Source organism: Haliotis rufescens, unplaced genomic scaffold (assembly GCF_023055435.1).
Source record: "Haliotis rufescens isolate VD_foot unplaced genomic scaffold, xgHalRufe1.0.p SCAF_1, whole genome shotgun sequence".
Taxonomy (NCBI): Eukaryota; Metazoa; Mollusca; class Gastropoda; order Lepetellida; family Haliotidae; genus Haliotis; species Haliotis rufescens.
This window is the reverse complement of record NW_025963779.1, coordinates 15,966,159-15,980,730: the sequence shown is the minus strand read 5'-3', so window position 1 is coordinate 15,980,730 and position 14,572 is coordinate 15,966,159. Positions and strand designations below refer to the sequence as shown.

The window sequence follows — 14,572 nt, the reverse complement described above, 5'->3', positions numbered from 1 at the left end:
TATGCTACTCTTTTGAAACCCTTGTACATGGGTAGGTACAGACAAATCAATGACCAAAATCAGTAATAAATGTTATATCTGAGATAACACTTTCTGAGTAAAGTGGCAGTCTAGATTACATACTTTGTATACCCCTCTGACAAATGTAAATTGGCACGGCTCCAATGGCCGAAAGATATGAACACACAATGTGTCCAGAAAGTGGTCAAATGTAACAAATGTTATATCTCCAGCACACAAAGTCAGCGATCTTACCCACAAAGTACGTAATCTAGACGACCACGACTTGTCTGACTTTCATTTTTGTGGAAGCTTCGGTGGCTGAGTGGGTCAGATCGCTGACTTTGTGTGATGGTGAATAGGTGCCCCACTCTGGCAGTGTGGGTTTGAATCCCAGACGGGATTCAACCCCCAAAAGTACGACAATCTGTACTTTATCAAGAAAGTGTTATCCAAGATATAACATTTGTTAAACGGGACCACTTTCTAAAAGGCATTGTGTGTTCATGTCTATAATGAGAGCGAATCTAAGATTCAAACCAACGCGTGAATAACAGCACCTCTGAAAAGATTAGACCACTGGGTCACCATGCTGCGTTAGGCAATAAGGGGCCAAAACAAGGACTGGTCGTGCAAGTGGGGTATTCATGTTAAAGTGGGGCATGGTATCTCAGTGGGCGAAGCACTTTTAATTTGGCATTAGTCCAAACCAATACAAGCAGCCACACACATACACACATACATGCATGTCGCAATATAAGTGCAATAATCTGTGACGCGATGTTAAACCCCAATTCAGCTCAACAATGTTCATTCTCAGCTCTTTTGGGAGTATACAATACAAGCAGGGGCCCGGAAACAGTCATATGCGCCGGACATGTCCGATTGGGAATCTCAAATGTCCGGTTTAAAATATTGCTTACCGGACATTCTTAAATTTTTTTGTCCGGACATTCTTAATTTTTTCCGTCCGGACATTCTTAAATGTTTCTGTCCGGACATTTTCAAAAACAAACAACACTAACTTTGGGGTAAAAATAATATATGAGTGTTATCGTATCCCTTCAGCGAATACTCAGGTGAATAAACAGGTAAAACAAACTTGGTCAATAAAAGTATGAAATTTGATATAAAACATCACTAGACATGATGATTTACCATTCAAAATGTATTTCCTGCTCTCCAAGGCATTGTTTTATATGCAGAGATTAAGATTACCGTGCGTATTTTCTCGTAACCTAAGCCGGAAATAGCAATCAGCTGTGCACACGTCGCTCCCAATCTACCGGTGATTCAGTTAAAACGTACCCAATGATACAACTTAAAAAAAAATTGATGCAATGGTCAGAAGAAATTGTATCTGAAATTATTATTTTATCAGGAATAATATATTCCAATATCGTGTTATTTTAGTTGCAACTTCCACCATACATTCTTAAAATTATAAAAACCATAAGCGTAGCACTTTGGTACAGATGGTATGCAGGATATTTTTTGACGTATGGAACGATTTTGACCAGTCACCGTAGGGACCTCACGCGCTACATGTATTTCGATAGTGAAAAACGTTATGTTGACATTTATTAGTCAAACTGCCTCAAATGTGACTTTTAGCGAGTCATGGTACGGCATTTATGATATGTGTATCCATTCTCTTGCAACTAAAGTTCGTTTCAAGGCGTCAATAGCGGTAATTTGCCTGTGGTTGCTGTAAATAACGGTGAGTTGTGCGATCTACCGATCACTTCGCATACGATTTCGCCGAAATTATTGTAAACTTTATTATGATTATTGAATGAAATTTTGAATATAATTAAATAAATATATTGCAAACATTAGTCCAGATAAACAATGAACAATTTTTTTATAACCAGATATTATAATAATAGGATTAAATTGCGTTGATCTACTTCACTTTGGATTTGTTGACTGGTATTTCCGGTGTTACGTGATCGCGGTGATCAGCTGATAATGTTTTCTGAGATGGGGGAAAACATCGTCATTCGTGTCATTGGAAAACTTGAGTTTATTAAAAATGTTAGTAAATTTTGGGAGCCATGCTTTACCGCTCGCTATAACCGAAGCGCGCAATAACGAGGGAACACGTACGTAACAATTTGTAATGTGTGTGAAAAGTACTAAAATACGCTATTTGAAGGGGGCGTGGCCTAAATGCAAATGTCCGATTGGGATTTTAAATTTTCCGGACCCCTGAATACAAGCTGTCTGTGAGGCACCAGGTTTACAGACACATAACAATTTCATCCTACTGGGTACCCATTTACTTCTGGGTGAACATATGGGAGGCATATCATGAACGAAGTTACTCGTCTACAATGGTCTAAGGAGACACCACAAGTGCTACAAGTGCTACATGTGCTAGATGTGCTTCAGTGAGGGGGCAGGGCTGAAGCCCTAGAAACTCTCAGGAGTCAGTGGCAGATAGACATGACGCTTAATACCACTAAACACAAGTCAAGGACCTCTCGATTCTTTCATAGAACTATAGTTTAATCAGTCATGCCATGATTTGGTTGGTTAGTTGGTTTGTTGTTTAATGCAGCACTCAGCAATATTTCAGCTATATGATGGCGGTCCGTAAATATTCGAGTCTGGACCAGACAATCAAGTGGTTAATATCATGAAGATCGATCCACGCAATTGGGATTGATGACATGCATCAACCATGTCAGCGAGTCTGACTACCTGATCCCGTTAGTTGCCTTTTACGACAAGCATAGTCACCTTTTACAGCAAGCATGGGTTGATGAAGACCTATTCTACTACGGAATCTTCACGGGTAGTCATGCCATGACAGACAGTAACATCATTAATGTTTTTGTTGTATATGATGATGTCATGTTCAGGGCCTGAGAATGTACTGGAGTTTGGAATACGTTCAATCTTTTTTGCTGTATTAATCGTTTCAGTGAAATCTATACAAGATAAAAGAAGATTATATGGCAAGGACAATATAAGAGCCATGAATAATTGATGATCTGGTTAGCATGGCGCCTTATTCTTGTTGTAGAATCAATAAAACCAGGAACATGCAAGTGTCATGATATGTCCTCCTGTAACTGATCGACCGTATCCATGACATATATGATGTATATACGTAACCATCCACTTCAGACACAGTCCTTGTTTCTTTCTATGTTGTTTAACCCGCACTCAGCAATATTCCAGCCATATGACATCAGTCTGTAAACAATCGAGTCTGGACCAGACACTCCAGTGATTGACATCATGAGCATCGGTCTACGCAACTTGGATATGATGACATGTATCAACCAAGTCAGCCATATGGCATCAGTCTGTAAACAATCGAGTCTGGACCACACACTCCAGTGACTGACATCATGAGCATTGGTCTACGTAATTAGGATATGATGGCATGCATCAACCAAGTCAGCGAGTCTAACCACCGATCCTGTTAGTGGCCTCTTACGACAAGCATGGGTTGCAGAATATCAACTCTAACACAGATCTTCATGGATAATGAACAGTTATGGTGATATGAATCTGGGCTTATGATTCAATTAATATTACTCTGAGGATCATAAAATGATTTGAACATTCTGAAATTTCTTCCAATTTTATTATCCTTGCTTTGTGAGTGAGTCTTGTTTTATTCTGACGCTAGCAAAATACTGACAATATCAGTGGGATACACAATAAATGCAGGGATAGAAACTTATCTAGAAGTCTACTATACTGAACAGGATAACTAAGAGGAACACACACCCAAAATGTTCAAAATTTTACCCGGCCTTGGGATACCTTTAACATTAAAACTGGCTTGGGCTAAGGTCAATCTTATAAAAATCAGATCTTTTGCTTGTCAAAACGACCTTTTGTCCGACAAATCAGAGCATCGCTTTGCAGATCGGGAAAATGACAGTCGGAATGTTTTTTCTAATCATGCAACTGCAAAAAGGTTAACACAGGGTATTCCAGCTTTCAACAGCCCATTAGCCTATTAGCATTAGACATTCTCGAATTTCCTTTAGTTCAGTTTTCAATTTTTGAAACGAGAACTTAATTTTTCAAAGCGTAGTTTTGAAGTTGAATGGAAGTTTGAAACTGGGTGCCGCAAAGCTAGAGAATGCTGCTTTCTGGCTGGCTAAGGTTGACTTCTTGTTTGTCATTTCATTGGTCGGTGCGAAAAGTCATTCTCATGTGACCTGTAATGGGATATCCTCAGAATTTGTGTCACAGTAGCGAGCACCAAGATCTGATTTTAATGACATCGGGGCTAGAGTGCTTGTGAAATTTCTATTCCTGGTTATGAGCTTCTAACAATGCATTCTCAACTTGAAAGATATTTTTATTACATGCAAGCACTATATTTCTATTCCGCAGAATAAAAACATCATCTTAAATGTCTTTTTTAACATAATGTTTTCCCCACCTACCACCCAGTATGTTTCATTATATATTCCACAAATCAAGAAATAAATGTATCTCCCCTTGGCTGATATTCTGGTGTGTGAAATCAGTACATGCAGGAAAGGGTATTGAAGTTCATAGTCTAAGTGTAACACCATGGTTTGAGTTTGACATTTGAAACTTGTGTGAACCTGCTGCACTTCCTGCATAGGACAGCATCTATCACGGGATGAGGTTCTGGCAGCTGTATCTGGGGGCGGCACCAGACGACAACACACTGAGGCGCTTCGACAACCCATAATTGAAATTTTCTAACATTTGGCAAAATAGACAAAAAATCAACTCAAGTTGTTCAGTGTATTTTGGCATGAGGTAATCAAACACAACCATGTTATCATTCAGGTTCAAATCTCATTTGATGTGTTTTGTTATGGACTTAAGCATCTCATCTAATGCTTGAAAACATGATGATGTGTTTTGTTTGTTTGTTTGTTTGTTTGTGTGTTGTTTAATGCAACAATCCAGCTATATGACGGAGGTCTGTAAACAATTAAGTCTGGACCAGACAATCGAGTGATTGACATCATGAGCATCGATCTACGCAATTGGGATATGATGACATGCATCAACAAATTCAGCAAGCCTGCCACCTTGCTACAAAAATTACATTGTTGCAAGGTGATTTCTGAAAACAATATTCATCTCTTACTCAGTACCCACTCGACCTGAGAATCCGAGTTACCCGTCCCAGCACTAGTAAGTATGCATCTACATACATCCTTCAAAAATTCACTCTAGTCCGCTAGTCTGAGACAACAATATTCTCCTGGGGACAAGTAAGAATCCAGTGATGGCTGTCCTCATTGACCTGTAGCAACTGAGGGATATAATTCTGACCCTGTTCTCGATGCTGTAAACATGGTAAATGTAAACAGTGATCATTTGTGTTCTGTTTAAGCCAAACTTGCTCCAAACTCGAGGACCAGTGAAATAAGCAGGTCTTTGAAAGGCATTTAGAAGTGATACACATAAGGAAGAGAATATATGGATGTCAACGTCTTCATTATGAGGAACACAACGTTTCTGAGTATATGCTTACCCCTTCATCAGATGAATGATTGCCATGAGGCAGAGAGCATATATATATATGTACAGGTAAGGACAACAAACTATATAAGATAACAAAAGGTGGAAAATAACAAAGGGTTGAAATGAACAAGGGAAGCCCACAGGTGATTGGCGCTGATAGGTGCTTAGCAATAGACAAAGAAAGCCAACACTTTCAAATAACAATAAGTTTTTAATTTGAAGTTTCACGATATACGGCTTTTCCATTGGACGAGAGGTCTGTCACAAGACCGCGAAATTGACGTTCATAAGTGTAGGTACGACACAATTTGACTTTCATACGTTTTTCAATGTTCTTGAAATGACGTTAACACTGACTACTTCAACATTCCTGGAGAAACCCCTGGGAATTCCCTAGCACGAAAACATACATAAGCGTTCTTTCTGATCATTTAGAACGTTTATTCTTGGTCTCAGCGTTTGAGTATACATTGAGAAGTGTCAGAGAGCGTGACTGATTGTTCACAAATATCCTCACTACGGCCTATCCTAAGGCAACACTTTTTTATTTCTTGGTTTATGGATTTCAAACTCATTTCAAAAGTTAATTTAAAATTTAAAAAAAAAAAAAGCCTCTCACATTTTTTTACTTGAATTTTGTCCTAAAAAGTTAGGTAGGTATGAAAAAAATATCCTGGAGTAACAAAAGAAAAATAACTCAATTTTTCAAGAACATTTTATTATATCCCTGGCACTCAGCTTGTGCACAAAGGCAATATAACAATATTCATGTCATGGGTGGAAATGCATGAAAGACGCTGCTATTTTTTTCCTAGAGACTCTTGTATGATAGATGAAGCCAACATTTATCAAGGAAATCATCTGCTTGTAAAACATCTTTGCTACTACATGTTTGGCCATACACTATTTGAAACATTCATAACGTCCAGATTGAGGACCAGATGAAACGAAAATTTAACGATTTTCGGCAAATATAAAAATTTCATAATATCCACTTACCTTTTTCTTTTGTATTTTCATTTGTTTACGTAGTCGGAACATTATTTTAAAAAGAATTACAAATAATATCTGTCATCACCCATTTCCTGATTATAGTGGCTGTCTACTCACTAACATGAGGAAAAACCTCCGTTTTCAAAGCTTCGTATGAATAACACATACGTCGAAGGCTGCCATGTCAGTATACATTAAAAAGACTTATATTGTTTTACTGACATAATCTACTACAAGGTTTAAATTTAAGCATGTGACCTAAGACAGCCAATCAAGTTACAGCAACGGTAATTTTCAGACTTTGGCGAAAGGTTTGGGTTAAATCATGTTATTCTGAACGTTTTAAGCATGAAATCGCAATCTATATTGAAAACATGGAACTTTATGGATGTAAGTGCTAGGTTACGAGCTGTGACAAAGATTTCTTATGCATATATTTTGGCATTAAAGACATCGTGTCGCAAGCTCCGACGTTCATACAGTTTGGCCCTCACTCTATGGAGGTTCATACTCCAATGAACTCACACAAAGTGAAAGACAATACTTAATTCTTCCACTTGTCAAAACTTAAGCTTGTCAGACTTGCCAGATTTATCAAGTTGGTATTTGCGAAATCTATCCAATATAAAACTTTAAACTAATTAATTAATATGAAAATGTTTGTAATACTTGGTAAAAGAGTATTTGCTTCCCTTCATCAGAAGCAATAGAAAAGAACAAGGAATGAGAACCTCAAACTGTTGGACAACACACCCAGTAACAAGTGTACGAACAAGAGCCCTATCAGACCACGACTTCCTTGTGCAATGTGACCTGCCGCTCATACATTCCAGTCAACACATCAGATAAGATGCCATCATTCACTGCAGCACAACAAACAGCCACTCATCATGCTGATAGTCCAGATACAGTATGTGGACACAAGATAAAACTTCAGACCATCAGCAACTGCTGGACCAGGGCCCACTTGCACAAAGTTATATAAGCGCGAAGATGATCGTAACTTCCATACTTTAACATAGGCTTAAGATAATCTTAGCACTAAGATGGCTTTGAGCAAGAGGGCCCTGGTCGTGAAATATTGTTTGTTTTTGTCAAAGTCAGCACTTTTCCAACATGTACATAATTGAGTCTGGACCAGACAAACCAATAATTGATACTAAGAGTGAGTGAGTGAGTGAGTGAGTGAGTGAGTGAGTGAGTGAGTGAGTGAGTAAGTGATCACACACGTTTAACACTTTGGTGAAACCCTTGAGCATGGGTTTGGTGCTGACAAACCTAGGAACATAATCGGGTGAACTGTTCGTTTGTTTGTATGTTTGTTTGCTGTTAAACGCTGCACTCAGCAATATTCCAGCTATATGACGGCGGCCTGTAAATAATCGAGTCGGGACCAGACAATCCAGTGGCTGACATGATGAGCATCGATCCACGCAATTGGGATTGATGGCATGCATCAACCAAGTTGTCGGGTGAACTGAGATTTTAACCCACCATCATAGGTTTCTGGCAGGACCAATGGATACAACACTACACAGCAACTTGCAGAGCCTTAGATGACTGGGCCACCTGTGCCCCCTGATATAATGAACAATTACTGATTATCTGTCAGGGTACAATGACACAGAAACAGTACGTGACCACCTGATACAGTTAGTCACCCCTTGCACCAAGCACACACTCCTCCCACCATCCGATGTAATAAAATAACTGTAAAAATGTTAAGTCCCAAAAGATTGTCTTAAGCCTTTAAGAACACTGAGCTAAAATACTAAGTGCTAACAGTGACAGTGGTGTCCCTCACTGACAGCTGGGAACTGACATCTACAACCACCACTTGATTATTCATACAAACAATGACTAGAGCACCTAAGCTCAATGAGGCCGCAGGTCAGATGATCTTGGTGCAATTCACAAAATGAAAGTTCTGATAGTTCCAAATATAATACATTTGCTGTAAATTGGTAGTATTTTTATGGCAGGACTTATGAATTTTCTGACAGTTATAGATTATAAATATATAAAAACATGAAGTAGAAGTCAGTTAACATAGTCTTGTTGCTATTTTCCCTAGATATGTGAGGTCTATATGTATGATGTGGCCAGGGAGAAGAAAACTACTTGAAATCTTAAGCTTCAATGCTTATAGTAATCACTATGACTTCTCCATACGATTTTTCATAAAAAAGTTCAATGTCTTGTAATGTCATCTGGGAAAGGAGACAGTGTCACAATACAGTCTTCGCAATTCCAATAGTCTGCTAGCCAGAGTCTAAATTGTGCTGGGGACAAGTTAAAATCCAATGATGGTAGTCCTCACTGACAACTAGTATTTGAGGGCTATAGTTCTGAACCTGTTCTCAATGCTTCAAGAATGCTGCTCATTAGAAATGAATAAAACAGAGTGAGTGTGAGTGAGTTTGGTTTTATGCCGCTTTTAGCAATATTCCAGCAATATCACGGCTGGGGACACCAGAAAATGGGCTTCACGCATTGTACCCATGTCGGGATTCAAACCCGGGTCTTCGGCGTGACGAGCGAACGCTTTAACCACAAGGCTACCCGACTGCCCCGAATAAAACAGAAACTGTAAACTGAGGAAACATGTCTGTCTCCTTCAAGATGGACAAGCCCCACACATTGTGGCTTAGTGAAATCAGGTTTACAATAGTCCTCTAGACTGGTCTTGAAAATGACGAATTTCTAAGGTTGCAACACCCATTAACCCATTAAAGTGGGACGAGGGTCGCGTAAACTGGTTGTCCCAGACAGTAGGATTCAATCATGAAACACAACTTGTTTAACTGCAAAAATTAAATCTAATGATGCAGAGCTCCAAATAAATGCTGTATTTTGGGGTAGAATACAAAAATAAATTACCATTGCCTAATCAATTTTTAGCTTGCGTGAATATACTATGTATTAAAAGGGAAAATGTATAACCCAGTTTTTCAAATTGCGTACTTGTATTTCTTTTCAACATGAGTGCTACTGCTGTGAACAATGCACAAAGGGCTTCGTCTTGCCTGCTGCAACTCCCACAAACACATCACTGTTGTGATCTCATGCATGTGAGATGTGACACCCTTGGGAACATAGCAGAACATCAACAGAGGCTTTGTTTGTTGTTTAACGCCACACTCAGCAATGTTCCAGCCATATGACATCAGTCTGTAAACGATCGAGTCTGAACCAGACACTCTAGTGATTGACATCATGAGCATCGATCTACACAATTGGGATAAGACGACATGCATCAACCAAGTCACCGAGCCTGACCACCTGATTCTGTTAGTCGTCTCTTAAGACAAGCATAGTCACCTTTTACAGCAACCATGGGTTGCTGAAGACCTATTCTACCCCGGATCTTCATAGGTACATCAACAAATGCAACACAGTAGTCTTAGTCATCTGGCTGCTGATCAAGCAGAAGTATTTCTTTCAAATGTATACTCACTGGCGAAATATACCCAATAGACTGAACCCAAGAGAGTAACAATTCATAATGTTAAATATATAATACCCCAGGAAGACTAGCTACACCCAGTGTGAATGATAACTTGAGTAAATATTCAATGGCTCCAACAATTATCAAAAACAATGATGATCGATGTAAATTGCATTAGTTGCCAAAATTACAAATTAACTGTCCAAACTCATGACATTATTATATTTGCAAATATTGACAAACAATTTGTATTGCAATAAATTGCAGTACAGGTATCTGTATTGTGATTGACACTTATTGTACATGCAGATTCTATTTTTATTTACTTACCGGTATGTAAGTAATACGCAGCATGGTCACTTCCATGTTTTCATCATTTGGTCAATCAATTTTTCGAAGAGAAACATCATTTGTGAATGAATTTCTGTGCAGATTTTAGGCTAAATAAGTCTGATGATTTAGGGTAAAATAGATTTGCTGAACAAGCATCAGTATTAAGATGTTTCTTTCAATTGTACAATTCATGGAGAAACACATCATTAAAACTAATTATCTTAACAATCTAAGTATGATCCAGTCTATTAAGCAATTCTGTCAACAACAGGTCATTCAGAAGCTGAAGAAACTTTGTTGCCCAATTGGGCCAAACAAATTAAATCTTGTGGTTCCGATTACCAGACCGACCCTATAAAATACTTCACTATTAATTAACTTGATTTACATTTGCTCCGTCGTTTATGAATTCTGGCATGTGTTGACCATTCTGCTTTACTTGACAACATCACGTCAAAGTACTTTTCCCTCTTCACACAGCAAAAACATGATCGTTCCACCAAAAGTTGTGAGAGAAAACAATGATGACGTTATGAATTTCAGAATGTCCGGACAATACTTTTTAAAATGTCCGGTAAGCAATATTTTAAAACGGACATTTGAGATTCCCAATCGGACATGTCCGGCACATATGACGGTTTCCGGACCCCTGTTATGAAAGTTGTGAGAGAAAACAATGACGACAGTTATGTTAAAATTAATTATAGTGATGCAGGATGTGATTCCGAGCTGATGGCCCCAAATGAACATACAGAGAAACCGTCCACCCTGGTGACAGTTGAAAGTAAATCGCGATCGGATTGTGTGAAAACAAAATTATAAAAAAGGAATCTTTATTGAAGTATGCGAGGCTAAAATATGATTCCTAGAAAAATGAGTGAGTGAGCTGTGTTTAACGCCGAATGTCAGCTTAATGTGAGTGTTAATCCCAAGGAGATGCAAGTCTGAGATGTTTACCACTTCGGCGAAACCCAAGAGCACGGGTATGGTGCTGAAAACTGACAAACCGGAGTGAACCAGGATTCGAACCAACAATCATAGGTTTCTGCCGTGCCCAAGGGACGCAGCTCTGCACAGTGAATTGCAGCGCCTTAGACGACTGGGCCACCTGTGCCCCCCACCCCCCTGTATTGCGATATATTACAATACAATTTACGCGTCAATACACCAACCCTAGATAACAGTGTGGACAAAGATCAGTTGGTCAGTGTGTCGTACTGACCATTGAGCTTGACATCATCTTCATGAGAAGTTGTGTTGCTGAATTGTAAAGGCATTTCAATAGTTCCATTTATCTATTTATTAAACTGCAGTTGAAGTATAACCATTTAAGACTTTCACTTTGTGTGAGTTCAATGGAGTATGAACCTTCACAGAGTCAGGGTCAACCTGTATGAATATCACTTCATGAAAGTTCATACACCCATGAACTCACAAAATGCGAAAGTCAATTCTTATTTTTTTTATACCACTATTTTATACTTTGGGGGATGTAGCGCTAGATCTATACGTGTGACTTGTTTACACTGACAACCATACAACAACCAGCTGTATCGCAGGATAAAATAGTTCTCCAAAAAGAGAGATGATGTGAGAGTATGTATGCTCAACTTGCTTTACAGGAACATCTGTTGTAGTTTGTTTACAAGAAATGTATTCAAATAATATCATCATTGGGTAAGAAAGGTCTTTTAAGAACTACCTCAGTAAGTCAGTCACAATAACTGTCAGACTAGACATGGACCAAGTTGATACTACTATAGTTTATGTGCATTTCTACGTTTTGTTCACTGGGATGGGTCATAGCGAGGATATTTGTGAACGAGCATGCAGTCAAACTCTCTGACGTTTCTCAATGTAGGCCTATGCTGAGTTCAAGATGTAAGAGTCTAAATGATCAGAAATAAACGCTTTTGTATGTATTCATAAAAGGGATTTCCCAGGGGATTCCCCTTGAATGTGGAAGTAATCCATCAGTGTTTACATCATTTCAAGAATACAATCTCATGAAAAATGTACGAATGTCAAATTATGTCGTTCATGAACTTATGAACTTCAGTATCACGGGAACGTGACTGGGCTCTCTTCCACATGAAAAGCTGTATATCGTGTAAACTTCATATTAAAAACTTCTTTCCTGTTTAACAAAATGATGATATAATATCATCTAAAGGTCATAAGCCAGGACTGAACAATTACCGTCTCACACTGGCTTATTACACCTGTTCTACATTACGACATTTCAATATATATCACAAGATCATCCTCACCTATTATGTTTATTATTCAACATCTACCATTTACTATCTACTCTCGACAAGTCAATGTTTTATCAGCTGCTTGTTGTCAATCCATGTATATACAGATTATGCAAAACGACAAAGGGGGCGTGGCTTAGAGTAGAAGCATGTGATTCAAAGTCATGATTGCGACTCATCAATTTCCAAGTGTACCTAGGTATGCGTTGACAACATTTCTGTCATTGGAACAAAAGAAATGAAGAGTGCATTGGAAATTAAGCATTGGATTTCGTGAAACGAATAAGTTCTCCTTACTTGTATTTCTCAAAGAGAGCATAAGCTTCGTCGAAACCGTTGTTTAGCAGCATGTTGATGCCAGTGAGAGCCATTTCGGCGTCATCTGTCAAACCAGGATCCTCTCCTTCTCCAACATTCATGTCTTCTATCTCGTTTGCCTGTGCCATGTTGATTCTAAGTCACCCACGCTTATGATATAGGTAGCCACGTCCTAAATGCAGCTTTAATCACATGAAGCTGACAGTTCCTCAAGTTTTCCTGGCGTCCGCCATGTTGTTTTGGACAACAGCCTCGTTTTGGTTTCTCATATAGTTTGTTTCAGCAGACACCATAAGTCTATTTTAATGGTCTCTGGTTTCAGCACGCGACAGACATGAAATGGTTTTTTTTATCTTTATCTTTAGAGTGATGGTCCCTTCTTTATGTAATAAGAATTGTCAAATGTGGTTTTGTGTTATACTCGCTGAAAAGATCGTATGATTACCCGAAATGTGTCTATAACAGATGTTATGTTTGGGATAACGCATTCATAAAGAGTAGGGGCGGTCGGGTAGCCCAGTGGTTAAAGCGTTCGCTCGTCACGCCGAAGACCCGGGTTCGATTCCCGACATGGGTACAATATGTGAAGCCCATTTCTGGTGTCCCCCGCCGTGATATTGCTGGAATATTGCTAAAAGCGGCGTAAAACCATACTCACTCACTCACTCACTCATAAAGAGTAAAGTACAGATTCTATTACTTTTGGGGGGTTTAGTCCCATCCGGGATTCGAACCCACACTGCCATAGTGAGGCACCTAATCGCTAGGACACGAAGTCAGCGATCTAATCCACTCAGTCACCGATGCTTCCACAAAATGAAAGTCCGACAACTGGTAGTCTGGATCGCGTACGAAATGTTTCTACATTACATATGCAGACTCAATGTAAGATCAGACTGAAACGGCACCGCGTCATTCGTCAATACATCCCCAACATTGCCCGGCGAAATCATTATAAGGCACAGAACGGAGAAAGTTACCCCTTCACCTATCATTAGATACGTATTATTAACAGTTAAATGAAACTGCCTTTGCAGACGAGGTCTATCATGGTGGCATATATAAGTGGTGATAAACAATACAAGAACAAGATAAGTGTAAGATACGAAGGTTGTACGAATGCGTTCCCAGTAAGTCGTGAATTACACTGTTAGAATAAGGGTCTGTATATGTGGTATAACGTATATACAGAGAATTCTTACCCTACAAGTTTGAGTCCTCTAACAATATCTATCTGAGAAGATCGCATAATTTCTTTCTTTCACATTTTCCACATGGAACAAGTCAGAACGTCCCAAAACATAACTGAACGTCCAAATGTGAAAATGCCATGTTTTTTATCATGAATGAATCCGATAGCCCCAACTTATAATGTCTAAATACTATTGCAACCCCGTGAAATCATACCATTATTAAGCTGTAAATGAACACATCGAATCAGTACCAGGTAATTTTCTTTCGAAAATGGAATTGACAGTCCTTGAACCGCAGCAATCTCATTGAAATCAGATCTTAGTTTTCGCTATCGCTAAACAAAGATCTGAGGACATCCCATTACGGGTCACGTCAGAACTGCGGCGTGGTATCTTAGCGGGCTAGCACTATAAAAATCTACTCTAGTCCCAACTAGTACAAGCTGTCACGCACGCACGCACGCACGCACGCACGCACGCACGCACGCACACACACACACACACACACTTCGCTATGTAAGTGAATAATCTTTTTTACCTCTCCTCAC

The 14,572-nt window shown here is 39.0% G+C and overlaps 1 protein-coding gene across 2 annotated transcripts in view; it reads right to left on the bottom strand.

The window, feature by feature from the left end:
* The window catches only part of LOC124149464 (tetratricopeptide repeat protein 39C-like), a 45,053-nt gene extending 31,980 nt beyond the window's left edge, over positions 1-13,073 (bottom strand). The window contains exon 1 of one of the 2 annotated variants that reach the window (XM_046521065.2): positions 12,811-13,073. In XM_046521065.2, the coding sequence (XP_046377021.1) occupies positions 12,811-12,959 (149 nt within the window). In that variant the 5' untranslated portion in view covers positions 12,960-13,073. The remainder of the gene's footprint in view (positions 1-12,810) is intronic. The other variant, XM_046521073.2, reaches the window with a different exon arrangement.
* Between the last annotated feature and the right edge of the window lie 1,499 nt (positions 13,074-14,572).